The 26,526-nt window shown below is 43.8% G+C and overlaps 1 protein-coding gene and 1 long non-coding RNA gene across 2 annotated transcripts in view; one reads left to right on the top strand and one right to left on the bottom strand.

Moving 5' to 3' along the window:
- HPCAL1 (hippocalcin like 1) overlaps positions 1-11,013 on the top strand; it is a 77,886-nt gene extending 66,873 nt beyond the window's left edge. The window contains exons 3-5 of the mRNA XM_083431859.1: positions 2,389-2,791; positions 4,781-4,886; positions 9,888-11,013. Coding sequence (XP_083287985.1) covers positions 2,414-2,791; positions 4,781-4,886; positions 9,888-9,985 — 582 coding nt within the window. The 5' untranslated portion in view covers positions 2,389-2,413 and the 3' untranslated portion in view covers positions 9,986-11,013. The remainder of the gene's footprint in view (positions 1-2,388; positions 2,792-4,780; positions 4,887-9,887) is intronic.
- Positions 155-26,499, bottom strand: LOC310673418. The gene is made up of 4 exons (XR_014508984.1): positions 26,246-26,499; positions 23,150-23,227; positions 5,711-5,833; positions 155-426 (listed from the first exon to the last, which is right to left on the bottom strand). It is a non-coding gene; the product is annotated as an uncharacterized lncRNA (long non-coding RNA).
- Positions 26,500-26,526: the final 27 nt, after the last annotated feature.

Below are 26,526 nucleotides of genomic sequence, written 5' to 3'. Positions count from 1 at the left end.
CTCCAATCTATATTTATTGGGGTTTTTAAACAAATGATTCGTGTATAATGGTTTTGCCAATCACAAATCCCCTTGATGTTGCTGAATGGACTGGATTTGGGAATGAGAGGAACATAGCAAATTTTCACAGCTAAGAGAGAAAGAGGTGTTTGAATCTATTTGTAATCCTGTTTAATGAGAGCGGCCTTTTCCTTTTGTAGATATGTAGATATGTATGAATCATGTTAACCCTTAGGGAAAATGCTTGTTCAGTGTAGCAAGCTACTAAAAGTTTATTTTGCACTCTCAGTCTGTTGTTATGACTCTTCAGATTGGCCCACTGCCATGAACACCCCCCAAAACCTGGAAGCAGGCAGAATTTGGTTTCTCACAAATCCCTTTCAGAGAGGTTTTGATGCATGGTCTTCGCAAATTGACACTGTCATCCTGCAATGAATGACAGTACAGAGAGTTACTGTTTCCTTTTCAAACTGTAAAGAATGCTAGTGGTCGCATTGAAGCAGGATGGATAGATCAGGTCCTGGGTTTATTATCCTGGCTTGTTAAATACATGTTAAATCAGGTTAATCGCTCTGAATGCTCACAAATGAATTTTCCTTGAGAACTTCTGTGTAATGTGATAGTGAGTGTGAGGGAAGTGCTCCTCTAGAGTAATCCCATTAAACATAGGGTGGCTGTTAGCCCAGGCCTCCCAGTGAATTTATCATATTTCCTTCTGTTCTTCCTGTATCCTGCTTATTTGTTTTGGAATTCTTCAATCAACTTTCAAAACATTTCTAAAATCTTTGGCCTTCCAACTGTGTGCTTGTTTAGCTAGAACAGAAGGTTGAGAGAAAAGAAAGCCCAACGTTCAATGTCTAAATTATACAATATTTTTATGAGGGGGGGGGGGGAGAAACTTATATGCTAAAATGGGCACCACATTGACAGTATCGGTTGATACCTTTGGGTATTAGAAATTCCTGTAAAATACTGTATATTGCCACTTTGTTCATACACCTCAGGTGATAAAGATGTACATGTAGATATGAAATTGGGCTTGAATATACTCATGACAAACATGGGAAATTATTTCAGGACAGATCTGATGAACCTGCAGTAAGTATGTCTAGAAATATTGTCCTAAGAGTGTTAAAAGTAATAAGAATAATAGGTCTTCTTAGGAGGTGGCAAATTAAGTAGTAGCAGTAGGACTGTAATCATTATGATTGGGTACCCAAAGTGTTGGGAGAACAAAATTATACGCTTGAGGGTTTGTCATAATGGTTTTTGTAACTTGTTACACAAAAAATAAGTTTGTATGTCCAATTGTGCTCTTCTGTTTGTGAAAAGACTTTTGACCCATTGAAGCCTTCCACCAGTGGAAGTTGTGGGAGGGTGATTTTTGTTGATTTCCCCCTCCTTCATTTAGCCGTGTGTTTCTCAAACTTGGATCTCCAGCTGTTGTTGGACTAAAACTCTCATCATCCCTAGCTAGCAGTACCAGTGGTCAGGTATAATGGGAGTTGTAGTCCCACAACAGCTGGAGAAATACTCATAGCCCCCCCCCCAAAAAAAACCCTGCTCCAGAGAGTTTAGGAAACTTTCCAGAAAAGTGTGGGAGTGTGGAAAGTAGCAAAAAAGAACCTCACCATAGCAAAGTAGCAAAAAAAGAGCCGTCACTAAATCAAAGGAAGATTCTTTTATTTTTATGGAAGCAACTCACAATGGAGGGGTAGACTCAGAACTCTTTATGTTCAGTACAAGTAAAGGTAAAGGGACCCCTGACCATTAAGTCCAGACGTGGACGACTCTGGGGTTGCGGCGCTCATCTCACTTTAAAGGATGAGGGAGCCAGCATCCGCAGACAGCTTCCGGGTCATGTGGCCAGCATGACTAAGCCACTTCTGGCAAACCAGAGCAGCGCACAGAAATGCCATACCTATTTATCTACTTGTACTTTGACGTGCTTTTGAACTGCTAGGTTGGCAGGAGCTGGGACCAAGCAAAGGGAACTCACCCCTTCACGGGGATTTGAACTGCCGACCTTCTTATTGGCAAACCCTAGGCTCTGTAGTTTAGACCACAGCACCACCCGCAATCAAAATGGAAGAGAAAGAAACTATTGCATAGTGATCCATATTGTGCCACTGTGGAATATGAAGGAGATACAGTCAGCAGAACTAAACTTGGGCAAAAGTGGAAAGGATGTTGGCTGTTTCTTCTGAATTTTTTTTTTAAATCAAACGTGCCCTCTCTTTGCATGAAATAATCCATTTTCTCTTAAATTGAGTATATATGCATCACCCTTTTCTGCCATCCCATATGTTTAATATCTGTGTTTAAAACACAGTGTTTTGTATGTCACCAGGGGCTTTAAGAATGACCGGATTTTTGTTGTTGTTGCAGCTCTTAGGCATTAACCAAGAACAAAATGGGGAAACAGAACAGTAAACTGAGACCCGAAGTGCTCCAGGACCTCCGAGAGAACACCGAATTCACAGACCATGAACTGCAAGAGTGGTACAAAGGCTTCCTAAAAGATTGCCCGACTGGCCATTTGACTGTTGAAGAGTTCAAAAAGATATATGCTAACTTCTTCCCCTACGGCGACGCCTCAAAATTTGCAGAGCACGTGTTCCGCACTTTTGATACCAATGGCGATGGGACGATTGACTTCCGGGAATTTATAATCGCATTGAGTGTCACTTCGCGGGGGAAACTTGAGCAGAAGCTGAAATGGGCATTTAGCATGTATGACCTTGATGGCAATGGCTACATCAGCCGTGCAGAAATGCTTGAGATAGTGCAGGTAAGTAAATCGATACAGGAAGGGCACAGGAAGTTCACCCAGTACAGTATAATTCATTTACCGTATATACTCGAGTATAAGCCGACTTTTTCAGCACATTTTTTATGCTGAAAATGCCCCCCTTTGCTTATACTTGAGTGAGGCGGCGGCAGCGGGACAAGCGGCCCGAAAGGAGCCCTTTCTCACCACTGGTCCCGCCACCTGCCTCTCGCAAGGGCAGGCACAGGAGCCACAGTTGGGAGAGGCGCTGTGCTGTGCTGTGCCTCTCCCAATCGCAGCTGCTATGCCTGCTCTTGTAAGCGGCAGAGGTGGGCAGTGGTGGAGGGACGAGCAGCGAGAAAGGAGCCCTTTCAAGCTGCTCCTTCCTCCACCACCGCCTTTACCGCTGTCACCAGTGGTGGAGGAGGAACCAGCTTCCGCCGCCACCACCAGGTTTCTGGTGTGGTGAACCAGCTTATACTCGAGTCAATAAGTTTTCCCAGTTTTTTGTTCTAAAATTAGGTGCCTCGGCTTATACGTGAGTATATATGCTATCTTTTGTTAAAAAAACATACCGTATTTTTCGCTCCATAGGGCGCACCGGCCCATAGGACGCACCAAGATTTTTGGGGGGGAAATAAAGAACAAAATTTTTATTTCCCCCCCAGGCGCTTGTGGGGCCAGGAGCGGGGAGAAGCGCTCTTCTCCCCACCGCCAGCATGCAGACCAGGTCCGGGGACAGCGGGAAGACGCACTGCGCCTCCCCACTGTCCCCGGAGCTTGTGGGGCAGGCAGCGGGGAGAAACGCTCTTCTCCCCACCGCCTGCCTTCAGACCAGGTCCGGGGACAGGGGAAAGACGCGCTGCGCCTCCCAGCTGTCCCCGGAGCTTGTGGGGCAGGCAGCGGGGAGAAGCGCTCTTCTCCCCACCGCCTGCCTTCAGACCAGGTCCGGGGACAGGGGGAAGATGCGCTGCGCCTCCCAGCTGTCCTCGGAGCTTGTGGGGCAGGCAGCGGGGAGAAACGCTCTTCTCCCCGCCACCCGCCTTCAGATCAGGTCCGGGGACAGGGGGAAGACGCGCTGCGCCTCCCCACTGTCCCCGGAGCTTGTGGGGCAGGCAGCGGGGAGAAGCGCTCTTCTCCCCGCCGCCAGCCTTCAGATCAGGTCCGGGGACAGCGGGAAGACGCGCTGCACCTCCCCGCTGTCCCTGGAGCTTAAGGGGCTGGCAGCGGGGAGAAGCACACGTCTCCCCGCCGTCAGCCTCCAAACCACATCGGGAGACAGCGGGATGGCGGCGTTCCGCCTCCCCGCTGTCCTCGACCTTGTGGGGCTGGCGCTGGGGCTCTCCTGAAGTCTGGAGAGCGAGAGGGGTCGGTGCGCACCACCCCTCTCACTCTCCAGGCTTCAGCGAAAGCCTGCATTCGCTCCATAGGACGCACACACATTTCTCCTTCATTTTTGGAGGGGGAAAAGTGCGTCCTATGGAGCGAAAAATACTGTACATACTACATATTTTAACACTTAAAGGTGTGCATAATCCTGATCAGTGTGCCACATGCCTGAAGCACTTTCCAAATTAAATTCTTGTCATCTTGTACCAGACTACCAAACACAAAATATTTAGGTACTTATTATATATTTTACAGACACAAATCTTAGAACCAGTTCCAAATGTGCAGCCCTCTGCATTCACGCATCATTCCTCCCAATGAGTAAACAAAACACACACACAATCTATCAAAATGATGGGCATTTTCTAGGAAAACATAAGGGCTGTGTATTTGTTATGCCTAAAAATGTAAGTTGGCATATAAACAAGCAAATGCAGTATCTGGAGAATACATTATGTACATATCATAGTGAGTGTCCTGATTTTTTTTGCAACAGCATAAACAACGACCAACATGTTCTGCTTTTTGTTTATCACTTATTTCCCATAACTTGCAAAATAAGCTTCCACTACTTCCTTCAAGGATGCAAAACTGACTTCCTGTATTTTGCTGTTCCTGTAGGCAATCTACAAAATGGTGTCTTCGGTAATGAAAATGCCAGAGGATGAATCAACTCCAGAGAAACGAACAGACAAAATATTCAGACAGATGGACACAAACAATGATGGTATGTTTTTTTGCAGCAAGTTACTATAACAAATACAATTGGAACACTGGTGCATGTATGCATGTGCTCATCACTCCTTAATCTCTAGGGTCTAGAGATCTACATGGCCACAATCTGTGACAAATACATTTTAAAAAAACACACAAAAAAACCTGAAAATCTTACATTTCCATTTTTTACAACCAAACCATGTTCTAGCCCTTTGGCTGCAGAAAATGTAGTCTGCTGAAAGCAGCATTTGTGAGGAGTGATGCCTGGGCATGCATTTTTAATCCTTTTTCCATGCCCTAACTTTTCTCCTCCAGGACCACACTTCCTGCCAAGCAATGCTTTGCAACTCAAATAAATTTAGGGCATAAGTGCCAACCTAGCAGTTTGAAAGCACGTCAAAGTGCAAGTAGATAAATAGGTACCGCTCTGGCGGGAAGGTAAACAGCGTTTCCGTGCGCTGCTCTGGTTCGCCAGAAGCGGCTTAGTCATGCTGGCCACTTGACCCGGAAGCTGTACGCCAGTTCCCTCAGCCAGTAAAGTGAGATGAGCGCCACAACCCCAGAGTCGGCCACGACTGGACCTAATGGTCAGGGGTCCCTTTACCTTTAGTACTTTTAACCTCGTTTGTACAGTTTTTTCTCACTGCAGTATTTTGAGCATTTTAGCACATATATTTAGTTAGCTACTCTTTTGCATAACACAGCACTTGTACAGGTTAAAATATTGTGTCAAATCCATTTTACCCAGTGCAGCACAGTTAGAACTGTCAGTGTGCTGTATCATATGAAAAGGGTAACAATTCAGTTATAACTTCGAGTCAAACGATACATTACCCAGGAGAGCCCAACTGCATCACCAAGTGTCTCTTTTCTTCACTTTAAAAAACTGCTGTGGTGGAGGACTCCAATTCTGATTAAGAAGTGGGACAGTCTTCTTCCAGGTGTTTTGTTAATGACCTGAAGAAAAGGGGGAAGGACCAAGATGTTATTTGACAGTTGCCACTTAGTTGGACTCTTACCCATCTATAAAGAAGTGAACTGAAATTTGATAGGACAGTGGGTGTGACTGCTCTGAGACCGCAGTTTGAGACCAGCCTAACCTCAAGGGAAATTTGGAATCAGTATTTACCGTATTTTTCGCACCATAGGACGCACCGGACAATAGGACGCACCTTGTTTTAGAGGGGGGAGAACAAGAAAAAAAAATTCTCCCCCTCTCTGCCCAGCGCCCCTTCAGCAAAGCGGCAGGAGGCGCTGCACAGAGAGAGGGAGAATTTTCACCCTCTTGTTTTCCCGCTCTAAAACAAGGTGCCGTTTAAGGTGCGTTCAGGCGGCTACCTTGGAAGCCTGGAGAGCGAGAGGGGTTGGTGTGCACTGAGCCCTCTTGCTCTCCAGGCTTCAGGTTCCTTTCAACCTGCTCTTTGGGGCTGACGGGGGGAAGCCCACCACCAGCCCCAAAGAGCAGGTCAGAGAGCAGCGGAAAGGCGCAGTGAAGAGGCTGCTGCCATAGTCGCACGTCACCTCTCCAGCTGGGAGAGGGTCGCGGGACTATGGCTTCCTTAGCCCCACACACGCTCTCCCAGCTTAAGAGGTGGCGCGCGGCTAAAGAGGCTCCTGCCATAGGTGCGCGTCACCTCTCCAGCCGGGAGAGGTTCGCGGGGTGCTTCTTTAGCCCCGTGCACGCTCTCCCGGCTGGAGAGGTGATGGGCGGCTATAGAGGTTCCTGTCATAGCTGTGCGTCACCTCTCCAGCTGGGAGAGGGTCACGGGGCTATGGCTTCTTTAGCCCCGCACACGCTCTCCCAGCTGAAGAGGTGGCGCGCGGCTATAGAGGTTCCTGCCATAGCTGCGCGTCACCTCTCCACCCGGCAGAGCCCCACCCAGCCCCCCGCGCGCTCTCCCGGCTGGAGAGGTGACGGGCGGTTATAGAGGTTCCTGCTATAGCCGCCCGTCACCTCTCCAGCCGGGAGAGGGTCGCGGGGGGCTGCTTTAGCCCCGTCCGTGCTCTCCTGGCTGGAGAGGTGACGGGCGGCTATAGAGGTTCCTGCTGTAGCCGCCCATCACCTCTCCAGCCGGGAGAGGGTTGCGGGGCTATGGCGTCTTCGCTCCATAGGATGCACACACATTTCCCCTTCATTTTTGAAGGGGAAAAAGTGTGTCCTACAGAGCGAAAAATACGGTAATTACAGACAGTGGGATCTCAAAATATATCCCCAAATGGGGTTTCTCCATCCCATGACTCATATCCCAAACTGTGGAGCCATTCTCAAATACTGATGGTGCCTTCAGGGAGATTGTGACCATCAAGAAAGACTTATTTGGGAATAAATCACCAGTGCAACTCATAACATGAGCATGTGGCTAATACAGCAATCGCTGAATTATAACCATTGCAGCAGGACTTAAGAATAGCTAAAAATTTCATTCCATTAAATGTTGCTCTCTAATGGCATAAGAGAATGCATAAAAATATAGTAGTTATCAAAATAGGAAGTAATATTTATAAGGTAGGAAGAACATAAACCTAACTGTGATTATATTTGTTGGGGGCGGGTAAAATCCCACAAGGGTAGAAGTGTCCTAGCCTTGCAAAGATTTAACATCTCAGTTGATAACAATGGCATGAACAAAGCCCCTTTCATGCTAGGTATTACATGACTTCCAACATTAATAACCTCCCTCTCTGGCAAAATAAATGTGATGGAAGTTATTCTCATAATAGAAACAATCAAAACTGGGATAAAAATTGCCTTAAAATGGGTTTTTTTTTTACTTAGTGGGGGTTTAAAAAATAAATAAATTAAAAATTCTCTCCAGAGGCACCAAATGCAAAATGTGCATCAATGATTCAAAGTGATTATTTAAAATAAAAGCTACCTATTAGTAAACACAGTGTTCAAACAGCTTTGGAAAAGGAAGAACCCTACCTTATGCAGTACATAGACATTGTTAAGAAACAGTCATATTTCGAGAAGGGGTGAGAATATTAAACTGAAGCGCTCAACTATGAGACCACCCCTGCTCAAATCACTGTGAGCAGAATTAAAACCAGATAGGTTGTATCTCAAGCAGTGTCCAACTTTTCTGCTTCATCCCAATCCTCCCAGCTCCTACCCTGTTCCCCAACAACAAAAAAACCCCCAACTTCAATTGAAAGGGGAGAATACGGTAGCAGTTATTGGAGGACTTCACCAAAATCAGGAGAGTAGTAATTATGCCTAGAATGTCATTTCTTTTCCCTGCTAGGAAATCATGGGATGAATTACAGGCTCTATGATTTCCTGGCTGGCAGTTATGCTATACCTTTCATTTGCTGACTCCCCAGTTTTCACTGAAGCCCTCTGCTGGCTGGTACTCTTAGAAGAACATTCACCTTAGGAGAGGTGGGGTAACAGTTGTTGGATGTACCGTATTTGTACTCTTTGAATGCTCAGAGAGCTTCCTCAAGGTTTTACAAGCATTTCATTAACACTTCAGGCGCCAGTACATTTTGGAGTAAGCACAGTGCATCTTTCTCTCTCTAGTAGCATCAAGTTGTGGGAGAAATTAAGTATAACAATTTTAAGTCAGAGATCCTGCTACTTTCAATTGTGATCTTCTGAAAGGCTAGAAAAGAGAGAGAAATAGATGCATGTTTCCATCGTGTAACTTCTGTCCTGCTCTATCCCTGGGATTTCTAGGATGATTTGATCAAGCAAAGATGGCCTCCACAGTATGTGATGTCCGTGGAGGTTATATCTGTGTTCAACCAAATCATCCTAGAAATAACTCTATCACTTCTAGGGCTGGGCGATATATTGATAGATAGTTGAAAACCAGTTTGAAGTTCACATCATGGTAAGCTTCATAATATTTTTGACCTGGCAATATATCGTGAACCACAATGCATGTGAGGGTTAGGTGAATCACACTATATCACCAGCTGAACATTGTAATCTACCATAATGTCCGAAATAAGGATGGAACTATGCAGAGATGAACAAGCTAATGTCCTGGCAACTGCTACCGCTTAGAGGGTCTAAAACAGATAAATGATGATATTATCAATCACCACACAATTTCATCAGCAGGCAAGCCAAAATGCATCCAACAGGACTTTTGGTTTGGGGCTTGGCTACCAAATGGTAGTATTCAGGACAATCCAAATTACGGCAATGAGTCATAGTGAATTCAAATAATCTGGGACTGCCAGCAAGGGTGTCACTTTCAGAGGTTGCCCTGTGTTTCTCATAATGTTTAGTTCTGCTCTAATTTGGAATTAATGTAAGCCATTTATTGAAGCACAAATATTTCCATTGATGCAGATAGCCAAGCATGCAAATAAGCTAAACCAGAGTAGTTGGTTTTTATGTCTACTTAGTTACAAATAGATCAACATGACTGGTTTGTATGCCATAGTCCAAGAGCAAGGGAGGTGTTCTACATTTGTTTCAAAAACACATATGTCTGAGTGAGATTCAGCTGCTGTCTGGATTTATTCAGGTTCACACCTCTACAAGGTGTCAGTTCAAGGAAGCAGTGAATCACTACTGAGATTAAATATGCTTTTCATGTCAGTTCCATTAAAAATATCTGCATTTGTCTTGAGGGTTTGGGATATGCAAACGGATGTGAAAGTCTTATCTGGTTCACACTCTTGATTATTGTTCTATTGTCTACATCATATCAAGATTTCCTTACACAGCCCATCCCAAGAACAGCCTGCTAGGATCTTTGGAATAAGGATTATTAGGAGGACCTAGTAGTATTGTTAGCATTGTGAACTTTGCACTCCAAATGATGGTACTATCTAAATGCACCCTGAACTGGGAAATGTTAGATCTGTCGTAATAATTGCCTGGCTCATCTTTTCAAGATTATATATTACATCTTTTAACTCATTGGCAACTAATTAGGTATATTAAAAGCCAATAATTGAGAGGCTAAGTTTATTTTTGTAAGTTACTTTTGGCTGCCATTTATTGGCAGAGAAAATGATTTGATTTTGTATCTTTCTCTTGTTTCCCTTCAAGGTAAACTATCTCTCGAAGAGTTTATTAAAGGTGCCAAGAGTGATCCCTCTATCGTGCGGTTGTTACAATGTGATCCAAGCAGTGCAAGTCAGTTCTAATTAAACTCTGGACAGTTTGCAAAGAAAATTACTGGCTTGTTCAAGCTTTACTCGTAAATGGATGCCTTCTCAACCATTCCTCAGTGGCTAGTGGATGAGATTCCACTGCCAGATTGTCTGTGTATCCAAGTGAAAAAGAGCCTCACTCCTCTCACCAACATTGATGCAAATTCCTCCTTCCACTATCCCGTCCTTTGTTTCTTCCCCTTATGAGTCACTCTACACATCTAACATAATTGAAGGGTATGTTTACAATGGCAGGTTAAAGAGGGGTTTATTGCACATCACTTGGTTAATATGAACAGATGACTTTCTAGTTAGCGCCTAAGAAAGAGATGCCATGTGTTCCTTTTGACCAACACAAATGGCAGGCATTTTAATTTGCTTCCCAGAAAATGGATATAAAATGTGGAATAAATTGAGTAGAATTTTCTTAAAGAGCATGATACCAGTTTCCTGCTATGAGGAAAATTGCTTGCACTTACTTAATGGTCTTTCCATTCATATATATATATATACATACTATAAATATATATATATATATATGGTGAAGTAAATTTTTTAATATTTAGGTCATATTTAATATATCAAGTAGAATCCATGCTTCATTTCTTCTAGTTGTCTGTGATTATTCAAATCTTTTTTTTTTTTAAGTGATATTTATGCATAGCAAGGTTGCCATTAAGGCACTGCATGACTAGCTGTTTGTGGATAATAACACTGTTTAATTACCAATTGCAACACTTTGTTCATTTTTACTGTTGATTGTTCAAGCGTTTTACTGTGTTAATGAAATTTAAAAGGAATATTTTTCCTTATGTGTTTATCAGTGAAGTGCCACTTTACTGTGGCTGCAGCGTTTTTAAAATGGCATTTGAGTGAAGTGAGGTGATTTGACACACACTTGCTATGGCCGTCCTACCTTGTTGCGGTCCATCTCTGTTAATAGTCTTGTGCATTCCAGTGTTATTTAATATCTGCCTAATGCCAAGAAATGTTAATTGAAATAAAGACTTGATTTTCTTGTCTGTCTGTGTCATACTTTAATGTTTCAGGATTGTGCATGGCAAGGTTTCTCTGAAAAGCAATAAAAGGGCCAGTTGTGAGGAGCTAAATGCTTGGTTTAAAATATCGTTCTCCCAGTTTAGGAAAAGTGTGGGGGGATAGCCATAGTGCTCAGCAGAGACCTACATTTTAAAGCCACAATATTAAAAGGCAAAAAAAGGCAGATTCATTTTTGCCAAGGGATCACTAGATGGAAAAAACAAACTGACAATTGGTTCTGTAATATGCTCCAAACTCAAAACAGATAGACTTCAATTCCTTATCTGAAGGGAAGCAATTCTAGGAGGCAACCTCAACTTAGATGGGAGAGGCATCTCCCTGAGAGACATCCACTACACATCCCCATGGGCAACATTCCTCTGAGAAACCTCCCCATCAAAAAACCCTATAGACTACTAAAAATGCTTTTAAAAATAGAAGACCTATATGATATATGAGATCAAAGAACCCAGGCAACACCAGCCACACATTCCAATCTGGGCACCATGGCACAGTGTCCAGACTGGATAGCATTTTGCTCACACCAGGTCTGATCCCCCTGGTTGAAGCAACAAACATCACTAACGTTAAAATCACAGACCATGTCACAGTAGAAGCTACCCTCAAAATAGGGGAGGAAATACAAACCACCCCATCATGGTTCTTTAGCCCCATACTGGCCACAAATCAAGTAACGAGAGAGTCTCAAAGACCCTCCAAAACAATAGTGTAGCCAGCGTAACAAGCCCCTCTGGGATGCAATGAAAGCAGTTGCCAGAGGAGCCTATATAAAAGACAAGGCATCCCTTACAAAACAAACAAACCTCCTGAGTAATTAGCAAGCTAGAACAGGGTATCACGGCCCTCTCAACATGCTACAAACAAACAGGAGCAAAAACCCCCCAAAAACCTCATAGAACAAAAAAGAAGGGAGATTGACTCATTAGAAATTAATAAAACAATGATCAACATCCTATACTTGAAACAACGCTTTTACGAATATGGAGGGGGAAACTCCAGACTATTAGCAAACAGGTGCAGGGAGGCAAATCACTCCAAGCATGAATACATTACCATCCTTTTTGGTGATGCAATGTAACATTGTCCTCCAATAAATAATATCAGGTTTTGCTAGATTTTACTCTAACCTATATACCCCCCACAACCTGACCAAACAGGAAATGAAAAATTTCCTAACAGGATGACCATCCTAACTGCAGAGAAACAAGAATTCTTGGGACAGTCCTAATACCACAGAGGAAATGGAGACAGTCCTCAAAAACTTAAAGCCACACAAATCCCCAGGCACAGATGGCTTTACAACAGAATTCTACAAGAAATTCAAATAAATCCTGATGCTCTACATGATCCGCATGTTTAACAACATCATAAAGGGGTCCCCATCCCTAAAACTTGCATGTCCTCCAAAACAGTCTCTATCCCAAAGCCATTCAAAGATAGTCTCAAAGTAGAATCATACTACCCAATCTCACTGATAAATCAAGACAATAAAATATTCACATCAATCCTGGCCAACCATTTAAAATGCTTCCTACACAAACTTAATAACCCCAGACCAGCCTGGCTTTGTCCCTAGTTGCAAATTAGGAAATTAGTGGATTTGCTTGAACACAGAAAACCAACCAAATCCCCACTGATTATCGTGTCCCCGGGCTTCCTTAAAGCCTTTGCTTGTTTGGAATGGATATACCTATTGGAGGTATTAACCAATATGAAATTTGGCCCCAACTTACAAATCCCTAAACAATTTTACTCTAAAGCGTCAGCAAAAATCAGGATTAACAGAATGGACTCCAATACCACAGCAATCTAAAGAGGCACAAAACAGGAATGTCCACTATCTCCCTTTCTATTCATCCTAACCCTTGAACCCTTAGCATTCTGACTCTGAGCAGCCCCTGACATCAAGGGAGTGGGAATAAAAGACAAAACCTGATGGTCACAACACCAGACCCCATAAACACAGCAACCACCTTAACCAAAGAACTCAACATCTTCACAATGTTGTTGGGCCTACAAGTGAATTTCACAAAATCTGAGGCTATGTGTTTCAACACCCTTCACCCGCATATCCCAAAAGAATTCACCGACACCAGAAAGATAAACTGTGCTGCTCGTAATTCAATACCTTGGGATACAAATAACCAGAAACCTCATCAAACTATACCACTCCCTAGGGCAGGAAATCAACATTAAATAAATGGAACAAAACCAACCTCTCAGACAAGATAGCCATGGTCAAAATGATAATTTCCCCAAAAGTGACCTGCTTATAACAAACCCTTCCAATCTGGATTCTCCCAACCCAACTCTAGGTGGCAGAAAAAACATTTATCTTCTCACACAAAAAGCTATGAATAAGCTCCCTTAGAAGGAGGATGGGGAATTCCCAGATACTACATCGCCAGCTAAGTGCACCCATTCCTCCGAAACAAACTAAGGAAAATTCCCACAACATTAAACAGGTTCACACAGTCCATGGCCGGAAAAAGTAGAGAAAATGTCCCCAAACCCATTCCCACTAATCCCCTCAGCCCACCACCCATTAGTCCATCATGAAGCCTGAGCTTCCAAATAAAAACATGGCAAGCCAAAGGCTTACACCCCCTAACAGACTTCTACAAAAATGACAAACCCTTGCCGACACAAGAAATACAAGACAAACTAGGGGGCATTCTGGCTGATACATCACCAACTATATGCCTTCTTAAATAATCCAGCAATAAAAGCAGCAGCCACCAGACCCCCAACCACCTTAGAAAAACTTCTGACACAACAGAGGGACATAGTAAGGGGTTAGCATCAACAATATACAAAATACTACTCCAAGACCCCACAAACCCAATGGTCTAAACTCTGGCCTAAACCAGTGTTTCAAGACAACAATGCACACACACGCTATAAAGAACTCATGAGCCACCTACTCTCAGCTGCTAGAAGTGTCCTAACTAGACATTGGAGGGACCTGTCAAGAATGAACATAGACCACTGGTACCAAACTATATGGGAAACAGCCAGACTAGAAAAGCTAACCCATCAATTGAAATTAGCACAGGGACAAGAGGATGCCTTCACCCTGGTGTGGCTTCCTTTTATTACATATACAACAAAGCCCAGCAATACAACAGCATAACTCCCCCGGCAGTATACAGATTGATATGGCTACCGGTAATTTGACTCAACAACTCCCACCCCCTTACACATAAACAAAATTCGCTGCAACCAACCATGTTCTGGGCTCCCCAATTTCCCACAGAGCCAACAAAAATAAATGAATAGAGAACCTATCCACACGACGCTGACAGAAAACTCTGTACATACATTATGCAAAAGATGGAAACAGCAATGACATTCTCAGCTGCTGTCAGACACATTTAGTGCAGACAACTGGTCTGCCTATATAGCAGCTTCCATGTGCAAGCACAGACAGAAACTGCTCAGAAGCGGCTCGTGCCAATGAAATTCCCTGTCACAAAATGTGTCTAGAACAATGGGAGTTTCGAACACTGTTTGCATTGTATTTGTTTATAATCTGTTGTAAGCTGTTTGGAGACCGTTTGAGCAAAAAGGGTACACATTTTTAAACAGGCACTAATGTCTAGTTGAAAAAAATCTAACAACGTGCCTCTGAGTTGCTGCAAATGTGCAAATAACAGCAAAGGGGTTAAAAGGAAAAACAAAGCTGCTAGTAATGCCAGTGAACTAGGAAGAACTAGGAAGACTTATTTGTTGTTTTGCCTCATCTCCTACACAGTGCAGTTGGAAATCCAAGAGATGCAACCACTGAAGTTGTATGAACAAAACTCACCACAATAAAATCTCTGCATAAATCATTGCAATTTCCCACAGGCAGAAGAGAGGACAGATTTTGTAGGTAACTTCGTAGTACTCTCCTCCATACTTCATATTCCAAGGTCAACCTATTCTCTCCATTCTTGGGAGTGATGCTGAGGGCAGGAATCAGCTAGATAGTCCTGCTAGTGGAAGCCCACACAAAGACTTAGGCTGGGGCAATGGGACTTCCCATTCGGTACCCGACCCCAATTTCCTCAGGGGGTAGGGAGACTTCCCAGAACAGGGGGAAGAGAAGGGCTCGTTCCATCTGGCAAGCTGAAAACTTGTGCAGATGGAACAATTGACATAGTGCTCCCTGTGCAAATATTGGCATTGAACAGGAGGACCACCTGCGGGCAAATGTTTTTGGTTGATATAAAAGCTATTGTTCATAAGAAAAGATGTCGGAAATACATGGGAGATGCAGCATACTGTATATTTAGATGAAACTGCTCACTTGGCTGTACTCTGAGCGTACATAATTGGATAAATGGCTTGGCCAGGAAGCATAAATAGGCCATGGGCCCAACATTATATACCATGGAAAACTAATGAGATGTGTGGACATACAGTTTGTTCAGGGTTAGGGTTTTTCACTAGGACTATTCTTACTAGAGTCTCACCAGGCGTTTATCAAATTGTGGGCCATCCATCCCAGCACAGGGTCCTGTTCTAGCTAGCAGGATCAGTAGTCAGGGTTGATGGGAACTGCAGTCCAAAAACAGGTGGAGACCCAAGTTTGGGAAATGCTGTTTTAGCCTGCTGTTTTCCCCAAATAGTGGGCTATGTAGGAAAGTAAGCTTGTTTTAGGAAAATGGTGGGCACCACTGAATAAACTACTACAAATCAGGTCTTTAGAGTCTGATTTACTCATTCATGTCCAGATGGCTGCAGTATTGTGTGATGTGTGTGTGTTTGTGTGTGAAAGAGAGAATGAATGAATCAGCCATCTTAGAACAAAAGCAACAGAAAGAATCTTCATTTTGTCTCAAGTACAATGTTTTACAACTGAGCTGGGTCACACATTCATCATCCCTGAGTCACCAAGTGTGAACCAGCCTACAGTCATAGATAAACAGATAATATGGCCATATAATGGCCCAGAAGGCACAGCGTGTTTGGGAACAACCAGAACATACTAAGTAATTAGGACTGTCTGCCCAAAGAGAAGGCTCACCCATAAGTGCCCTGGTACTTTTTAGCATATAGGGTCTTGATTACAGAAGCTTTGCCAGTTAAAATAGCAAAAGCTTGTAGCTTCCTCTGGCCGCATCCAACAAAGTCAGCCCACAACCTGATGCTATATTTTTTATGCATTTGCTTCAGCATTTAATCACTTGCTGTGCCACTTTCTAGAACAGATCCTAGAGGTAGGCTGTGCTCCCAACTCCCATCCTGCAGAGTCTGTCCAGTAAGATACCATGGTCAACCATATCTAAATCTTCAGAGAGAACTAGGAAAATCAATAGAGTCACAGTCTTTCTTCCACATAAGGTCCTCAGTTAGGACCTGTTTCTCTCACAAACCCAAGCCTGAAACCAGAATGGAATGAGACTAGATAATCCATTTCCTCCAAGAAACCAAGCTTTATGAGGAATGATTGAAGGAGCTTGATATGTTTAACCTGGAAAAGAGGAGACTGACAGGAGATATGATAGCCATCTTCACATATCTCAAGGGCTGTCCTATGGAAGAGGGAATAAATTTGTTTTCCCCTGCTCTGGAGGGTAGGACTCAAAGTTACAAGAAATGAGATTCCAACAAAACAGCAGGAAAGGCTTTCTAACAGCAAGAGCTGTTTGACAATGGAATGGTCTATTTTGGGAGGCTGTGGAATCTCTTTCCTTGGAGGTTTTAAGCAGAGGTTGGATGGCCATCTGTCAAGGATGCTTTAGTTGAGATTCCTGGATTGCAAGGGGTTGGAGTAGATGACCCTTGGGGTCCCTTCCAACTCTACAATCCTATGATTCTAAGGGGTTATTTGCAACTTAGTGGTAGATGTCATGCACCTCTGGGTCCACAGTCTCTTTAAAGGCTGCAGACTTTGGGCACCCCCCCCCACCATGACGTAAGGAGAGTCAACCCCGTACCCTCTGCAACATCAACTAGTGTCAGATTATAGCCAATATTGTGAAATCCATTAAATTAAATTAAATTAAGTGCATATCATACAAAATCTACCAATGCTAACATTGCAAATAGGCCTATAAAAGTTACCAGCTTACTAAAATGTTATCTAGATTTACTGCCAATGCAGTAAATTATAATCATATATGAACTGTGATGCTTTGGTCAGAGGTAGATTTAGGGCAGCACAACAGGTTCCCAAGCCAAGGGACACGCTGCAGGGCATCACAACTATGTTATAGTGCACATGCAGAACAGAAGGCGAGAGGCAGGGGCCCCTGAATTTTGGCCTTGCACAGGGTGCCGCTAAAATTTGAAATGCACCTGCATTGGTGGCCTTACATCTCTTTAATTAACAAAATCTTCCAAGCTCAGCAATACTTATTTGCCATAGACCACCAGGCAAGTTTCTCTCTGCAGATCTGTCCTATGCAATGCTGCATGGTTCACTAATAGAATATTTGTTTTGTACATGATATTACTAAGAATAAGATGACTGGTTGAGGTAGCCAAGTCCAGGAGCCCAAAATAGTGTGACCATTAACACATCACCCAAAAAAGGGAAATACAATACAAAAAAGGGGGACAAAGGTGGATTCAGATTTGCATATGCTGATTTTTGTGCATAGCAGCAAATTGAAGGAGAAATACTTTAATTAAAACAGAAATATAATTCACTGCATATTGGGCAAGACAGTGATCAGCTGATCTGTAAATCTACTCGGTCTGGTGTTTAGGTGCTAAGTGTTGATGTGCAACTTCTAGGCCCCTATTCCTCACTGTTTTTATAGTTCCTTGAGACTTGGCCTGGACAGCTCTTCAAGCAGAGGAGCTTTTCAAATAGAGAATTATCCCCTATAAAGTAGGACACAAGGACAACCTGGCCATTGTAGTCTATGCATCAATAACCTCAACTGGATTACTGCAATGTGTTCTTTGTTGGGCTGTCCTTGGGTCTGGTCCAGAGCTTTAGCTAGTGCAGAACACTGCAACTAGACCGGTGATGGTAACAGATTGCTCCAACACATTACATCAGTGTTAAAAGACCTTCCCATCTTCTACCAGACTAGGTTCAAAGTTTTTGTACTAGTCCAGAATATTTTAAGCCCTGAATACCTTAAGGAACACCTTACTCGTATGCCCCAGATCAATCCCTGAATTAGGGAGAGGACTGTGAGTGGTCCCTCAAGACCAGAAACACAAGTGCCTTCAGTGCAGTGGGTGCAACTCTATGGAACTTATGGGTCAACGATGCAAAAAGCTCCATGAATGATTCAGCACAGGAGCCCTGTGTGTGTTCATCCATGCCCAAATGCCTGGATACTATGGATTTTAAAATATTCATTGTACGCATCTATAAAATACACAATGCATAATGTATCATTTAGATGGTTTTTTCCTGAACTCTTCCAACCAAAAGCTCATTCAGTAGCCACCTTTGCTCATCATGCTACAATAGGTCTTCTTCTGCAGGGCAACATTTGAGGCCAGATGCAAGTGAAAAGGACACATATAATCCTGGCTCCAATATAGGTCTGGGAATGGAGAGATTTACATGTTCTAAGAACATAGAAGACACTTGCCGGATCAGACCAAAGGTCCTTCTAGTCCATAACAAATTGTGGTAACCAGACTGCTATTCAACCTGAAATACACATCTTAACGTAGTGCCAGCTAGCATCCTTTTATAATAGTAAGATATATATTATCTGGTTGAAATGCATATATTTAAATACTCTTGTTCCAGGTACCCTAGCCAAATACTCCAGAATATATACTTAATTCATTGCTATGTAGCAGCATAGTGTCCTTATACATGGTTAAATAATGAATGCTTTTTGCTCCAGTGCTGATTGCATTTCACTCGTCAGTGGGTTGTATAGTGCTTGCTCAGAGCTTTACGTTTACTCGGGGCCTGTGTATGCACGCACACATGTACGCCATTTCTAGCCCTGCCAGACAATTCAAACATTGCAACTGGGTCTCTGCTCTTCTTGTTGTTCTTTCACTTTAGTAAACCACTAACTTTAACCACCTCTTCACAGTGCTTTCAGTAAGAAGTGACTTTTTTTTGTTTTTTGCATATGTGAACAAATAGCACATAGTGTTCTTGATTGTATTGTACCACTCTTTGCTTACCTGGTGGCCTTCAGCTCTTTTGAACTACAGCTCCCATCAGCTCCAGCTGTGTAGGCTGTGGCTGATGAGAGTTGTAGTCCAAACCACCAGGTTGTCAAAGGTAGCAATAACCATTCAGAGCACAGGTGGGAGGTCCTATGATTGAATGCTCACTCCTGTAAAAACATTTTTATATATGATGTGTGTAACCCCATCTCAAAAATTCCAGGGAGTAAAATGCTGGCCTTCTTTTTGACATACTAAATATGAACACCTTGATGTACCCATGAAAAATTATTTTTCCTGCTTCATATGTGTGGAGTTGGGACGCGGGTGGCGCTGTGGGTTAAACCACAGAGCCTAGGACTTGCCGATCAGAAGGTCGGCGGTTCGAATCCCCACGACGGGGTGAGCTCCCATTGCTTGGTCCCTGCTCCTGCCAACCTAGCAGTTCAAAAGCATGTCAAAGTGCAAGTAGATAAATAGGTACCACTCCGGCGGGAAGGTAAATGGCGTTTCCGTGCACTGCTCTGTTTCGCCAGAAGCGGCTTAGTCATGCTGGCCACATGACCTGGAAGCTGTACGCCGGCTCCCTCAGCCAATAAAGCGAGATGAGTCCCGCAACCCCAGAGTCGGTCACGACTGGACCTAATGGTCAGGGGTCCCTGTATGTGTGGAGTTAGTGAGGCAGACGGAAAGGCCCCACAAAAGAACAGACATTTCTGCCTGGCTCAGTGTGTACCTGGACAGATTAGCAAGATTGTTAGTACATCAAGAAAGGGCAAGAAAGAGGTTTAGGGATATGAGTGAGATGCTTCAGTTTAAACCTTCTAATACTGGGGTAACCAATAGGGTGCTTTCCAGATGTTCTTGTTTTCCTCAGCCATAGCCAGTATGGCCAATTGTCAGGGATGACAACATCTGGAGGGGACCACAATAAAAACGTAACACACACATAAAAAAAGTAAGACGTCTGAATATTATCCATTAGCTCTGCTGCAGAGCTATGGAATGTGCTCTCCAGTATTTTGCTTAGCTAAGGCTTCCATGTGAGATTGTGGAACAATGGAGCACGCAATTTGCCTTCTGCATTTTTTATATGCAACCACCCCCCTCAAAAAACCCCACAGCAAACAGCTTTCACCTTTACCAAACACAGGATGGTATATACATCGCATATTAATGGGATCGTTGCATCCCGTGTGTTTCTGCATGAATGCAATTTTCTTTCTTTCTCACAGAATCACACTTTTACAGATGGGTGGAACAGTCTCCAGACAAGCAGTTGGTAAACAACATATAAATCACTTGAAATGTTTAATGAACATACTTTCAATGCCTTAGGTTTAGGCTGGAATCTTAAAAGATTTAGAGCCTAATTGTCATCTCCCATGGGTGCACTTTATGCTACTATTTACTACAAGGTTGGCTGACATGGTGCCTTCCAGATGTTGCTGAACTACAACCAGGGGCGTAGGAAGGGGGGGTCTGCCCCAGGTGCCATCATGGAGGGGGGTGACAAATTACCAAGGAACAATTACTGCCCTACTAGGGCAGTTCATAAAAAACTTTTTTTTGAAAATGCCTGCTCCGAAGGTCTTATCTTACTACACTAGGGATTAGGTAAAGGTAAAGGTACCCCTGCCCATATGGGCCAGTCGTGTCCGACTCTAGGGCTGTGCGCTCATCTCACTTAAGAGGCCGGGAGCCAGCGCTGTCTGGAGACACTTCCGGGTCACGTGGCCAGTGTGACGAAGCTGCTCTGGCGAGCCAGAGCCGCAGATGGAACGCCGTTTACCTTCCCGCTAGAAAGCGGTACCTATTTATCTACTTGCACTTAGGGGTGCTTTCGAACTGCTAGGTGGGCAGGAGCTGGGACCGAAAGACGGGAGCTCACCCCGCCGCGGGGATTCGAACCGCCGACCATACGATCGGCAAGTCCTAGGCACTGAGGTTTTACCCACAGCGCCACCCACGTCCCATACACTAGGGATTATATAGCTATAAATGAAATATCATGCATATCAGTTAATATCTTGACCCTCCTCCATGAAAATAGCTGTTTACTTGGCCGTTTTCCTATGTCGTGAAGGCTGAAATTTCAATTCAGTGGAACAGGGTCAAGATATTAACTGATATGCATGAAATTTCAGATAAAGCTATATAATCCCTAGTTTAGTAAGATAAGACCTTTGGAGCAGGCTTTTTTTTAAAAAAAGTTTTTTATGAACCACCCTATTGCCCTACCCTCCACTGGGCTTCCCAGTTCCTGGAAAGTCTGCCTATGTGAAGAAAATGAGACTAGGCCGAGTAGATGAGGCCTTGCCTTGCCTTCGCCCCACCCCCTACACGCAGCCGATTTTTCTTGATTTTACTGCTGTGGTGTTTTTTTTCTTTTGGTAAACCACTTTGCAGGTTTTTTAAAAAAATAAATTTTATTAAATAAATAAACAATAAATATAAATAAAATAACACAAGCCAAAACACAATCCATCCTGTAGATTTAAGTATCTGTCCACAGTTGCCTACTTATTATCAGAGGCCCAGAATCCGCATTCCTTTGTAAGAAAATATGAAATAACGTAAAACCATTTTTGCAGGCAAAAAAAAACCTATATAGAGGGTGGGGGTGACAAGAAATTTCCCCCACCAGGTACCTCCTACAGCTCTGACTACAACTCACCTCATCATTGGACATGCTGCCTGGGACTGATGTGAGCAGCATCTGGAGGCCACCACATTGGCTGCCCCTGGTTTACTACATCACATTCAGTGAACTGGACCTTCCATTTGAAACAGCAGCTTCCAATGAACTCTAGTAGGAGATGGTGCTCTTACCCAGGACTGAAAGGATTTCTGCTTTAATATTAGGATTCAGCTGTGCATCTAGAAATCCTACTGTGGACTCCACATTCATTCCACAGATTATCTGGGGATTTGGATAATCTTGCATTGTTTTCTAAAAGTCCGACACACACGGACACACGGCTGCTATGAACAGGCATGCTGGTGCCCTAAGGATGAGAGCCAATACATTTTATTCTTTCTCCCTCTACGCAGCTCTGAGTTATGAGAGTTCAAGCGGTCCTCTGAATCTACCCCCTGTATTCTGACATGCTGAAGTGTAAGGGACATTTTGTAAGACAGTCTTGTTTTGCGTTTGGTTTAGGTCTCAAAGGCCAGCTGGAAAGTAGCATTTTACAGACTTGTTTCTCACAGAGGTTTAGGGAGCAGCTATAGTTCACTGGTAGGGTGCTTTATATTCCAGAGATCACAGGTTCAATCCCAAGCATCTCTAGGGTGGGCTGGGAAAGGCTTTTGCCTCAAATAAAGGAAAGCTACTGCTATTCAGTTCAGACAATACTGAACTAGATAGTTTCCTAGGATTCTGTTCATTTTATTTGTTTGGAATCAGAGTATTTTCCCATTCTGGTTTGTAGAGGTGATGAGCCAAGCTAGAAATTCAGATAATATCACACATCTCTTTCAGTGGGTCAGCTTTCACTGATGTAACGCTAGTTCAATTTATATGCCATTACAGATGCAGAAAATTGGTCCCTTGAAAGGTGTCACCTTAGCTATTTTATCTCTTCGCAGTTTTCTGGGACTAACCTGGCAACAGTTTTTTGTATACGGTTACTCTGCTTATTGAATAGTGGACCAGAAACCAGCGCAGCTCCCTGACCTGAGAACAGGTGAGATATGCCCTGTACACTTGCTACTGTGTTTTGCACAAATTGTAGTTAATAAAAGGTCCTTAGCAACAGTCCTAAGTACAGCATGTTGTCCCAAGTGCAACACATTGTAATAATCTGAACAAGATTTACCACGGCATAGATAACTGGGACTAGGCTATCTCTATCTAAAAGGACCTGTTCTATGCAGACCTCTGAAAGATATTTTATGCTGCAGAAAAACCCACTAGTTTCTGTAGATAAGGCTGAAGGTAACAGGCGGTGTGCAAAGTCATCCAAAAACAGGTTGAATACTAGATGAACCACCAACCCACAGAACCTCTACCTTATCTGGTCTGGATTGAGCTTCTCTTTTCTGGTCTCCATGCTGATCACAGACAATTCAGAATTTCCACAGCTTCATCTGTATTTAATGAAAAAGAGAAAAAGAAGCAGGTGTCATTAGCATACTGATAATACCTCACAATGAAACTTCCAACATAGAGCCAATGTTGCCATTCCACTTACACAACAGACTTTACTTCCTCCTCCTCCTCCTCCTTTGTAGCCCCATCCCCTCAAAATCACTGGAAAGTGTAGGATAACACTTGCCCTCCAGCCCTGAAGGAGCTGCTCCAGAGGAAGAACTGAGGGGAGAAAGACTTTCTGCTGCTCATCAGGCAATGGCTTTTTCCACCTGCCTTGCCACACCCTCCAGGCCTAGGAACCTTTCTCATACCATTACTTTGAGAACAGCAGAAACAGCTGGGAAGAGAGGAGTTCAGGGACATAAAAATAAATAAATTATAAGTTGTATGCCCTTGTTTCTCAATTTGATCCATTTACATGGTTTTGTATGTTTTGTTATTTTATGCACTGTGACTTGCTGTTATTTTTATTGATTATAGTTTAGTAATTCTTTATTGTCACTGAAAAGTGTAAACTGTTTAATAATTTGCAGATATTTAATTTTACTGTTTATTATTATAGTCTAATGGATTATTGAATGTTGCTTTATTTGATATAAATTTAAAACTAAGCCCTTTTAAAATGTGTTTTTGTGGGGGGTGGCTATTGTGACTTTTTTGTAATGGATCAGATTGTTATTACGTGTGTTAACTTTGCTGTCTTGTTTCTTCAGCTTATAAACCACCTTGAACATAGTAATGTAGAAAGGCAGTATACAAATTAAAAGTGAAATGAAATGAAATGTCAATTTATCTCCCTGCAAACCAATCAGAATGAATGCTCAATAAACAGGTTTTCTGGAGGCATCATTATTGATTTACATCCTGAAATGATAAAATGGGAGAAAATACAAAGTGGCACTTTAATGACAACAGTGTCATGTAGATGCTACAAAAAAAATTGTATGTGTAAGATAAAGCCATCTGACTTTGAAGGGAGTTGGATTAGATGAGCCACAGGTAAAAGACCCCTGGACAGTTAAGTCCAGTCAAAGGCAACTATAGGGCTGCAACGCTCATCTCACTTTTCAGGCCGAGAGAGCCAGCGTTTGTCCACAGACAGGTTTCCAGGTCATGTGGCCAGCATGACTAAACCGCTTCTGGTGCAACAGAACACCATGACGGAAGGCAGAGCACATGGAAACACCATTAACCTTCCTGCCACAGGGTACCTACCGTATTTTTCGCCCTATAGGACGCACCGTCCCATAAGGCGCACCTACTTTTTTGGGGGGGAAATAAAGGAAAAAAATTATTTCCCCCCCAGGCGCGGGGTTGGGGAAGCCCGAGCTTCCCCCGACCCCAGCCCCCAAACAGGCCTGCAAGCCGTGGGAGCCCAGTGCTGGCTCCCGCTGCTAGCGGAGAGGTCCGCGAAGCCTGGACGCGCTGAGCTCAGCGCGCGCAGGCTTCAGCATGCAGGCACCTCTCCGCCAGCAGCGGGAGCGCTCCCGCTGCTAGCGGAGAGGTCCGCGAAGCCTGGACGCGCTGAGCTCAGCGCGCGCAGGCTTCAGCATGCAGGCACCTCTCCGCCAGCAGCGGGAGCGCTCCCGCTGCTAGCGGAGAGGTCCGCGAAGCCTGGACGCGCTGAGCTCAGCGCGCGCAGGCTTCAGCATGCAGGCACCTCTCCGCCAGCAGCGGGAGCGCTCCCGCTGCTAGCGGAGAGGTCCGCGAAGCCTGGACGCGCTGAGCTCAGCGCGCGCAGGCTTCAGCATGCAGGCAACTCTCCGCCAGCAGCGGGAGCGCTCCCGCTGCTAGCGGAGAGGTCCGCGAAGCCTGCATTCGCCCCATAGGACGCACCCAGATTTCCCCTTCATTTTTGGAGGGGAAAAAGTGCGTCCTATAGGGCGAAAAATACAGTATTTATCTACTCGAACTAGCATGCTTTCGAACTGCTAGGTTGGCAGGAGCTGGGACCAAGCAACGGGAGCTCACCCTGTAGTGGGGGTTTGAACCACCAACCTTCTGATTGGTAAGCCCAAGAGGCCTAGTGGTTTAGACCACAGCACCACCCGCATCCCATAGTGTCCCATCCAACCCTACAATTCTATGATAAAAACACCCAGCTGGAATCACCCAAAATTGAACTTCTTCAGCTATGTTAAAGCTCTTGCCTTCTCATCTCCCATCATTGGTGAGCTTATCTGGCTCAAGATATGAACCGTGGGAAAACATGTTTGTGATTCCAAAAATGTAGCCTATAGCTAAGCAAGGAGCAGACAGAAATAAGTACTGCATGTAGCACTGCTGCCACCTACTGGCAAATGACGGCAAAACTGCTTAAAATAAAATTGTTTTATTTTAAATTCAAGGGTTCTCAATATTTTCCTGCCCTAAGACCGATTTTGTATGTTAAGTCTACTCTTCCTGGTGTTCACCCTCAGACCCAGATGTAACTTTTGAGCGTATCTAAAGTTTCTGGCCATGTAATAAAACCAACACAGATGAAATTAAGGATTTAATGTTGGAGCCATAAATAATTATTTATGGTTTTGTTTCTGAAATGTATACCCAGTCCTTAAATGGCCAATTACCATTCCTAGGACAGGTTTGGCAAAAGGAAAAAGTTATAAATACAAATATTACAAAACAGCTGATGCAACAATATAACAATTGCTGAGGATAACAATTGCTCCACTCCCCCCCCCCCCTTTAGCACTCCAGTATCCTTCCTCAATTTTTTCCCCTTAGTATGCTTCCTCCATCTCTCCTCCACTGGCTTTATTGCACCCTTCCTCTCAGGCACCTCCTTTATTATTATTATTTATTGAATTTATATACCGCCCTATACCCAGAGCTCTCAGGACGGTTCACAGAAACCTTCCTCTGTCCCCTTTCCATTGCCCCATCTTCCCCTTCCTTTCCTACGTCCTCCTCCCTCCATCTTCCCACCTTTCCTAGCCTCCTCTGTCTCCACCTGCAGCCTTTCCCTCAGGCCCTTGTTTATTTTATTTATTCATTTAATTTGTTTGCCTCACTCGCTTTTCTTTATCCCCATTGAGCTTTAACTACGGTCCATCCCAGTTTTCATACATAGTGGTATTTGTGAAGAAACCCTGTTTAGCTGAAACGGTTAATGGGCGTTGCCACGTATTCTGTCGTTTGTATTGTCATGTGTTTGATGGGGAAAGCCGAGTAAAATTCGGTTTAACTGCCGCTGAGGAACCTCAACGGACAACTGAGGTGGCGTTGGAGATAGAACTCTCCGTATGCAAAAGGACAGAACGCAAGACACATTCTGGTTGGTTAACGGCAGGTT

This window comes from Podarcis tiliguerta (genome assembly GCF_965153285.1).
Source record: "Podarcis tiliguerta genome assembly, chromosome: 3".
NCBI lineage: Eukaryota > Metazoa > Chordata > Lepidosauria > Squamata > Lacertidae > Podarcis > Podarcis tiliguerta.
Note: the sequence above shows the minus strand (reverse complement) of the source record. Positions and strands in the feature narration are given on the sequence as shown.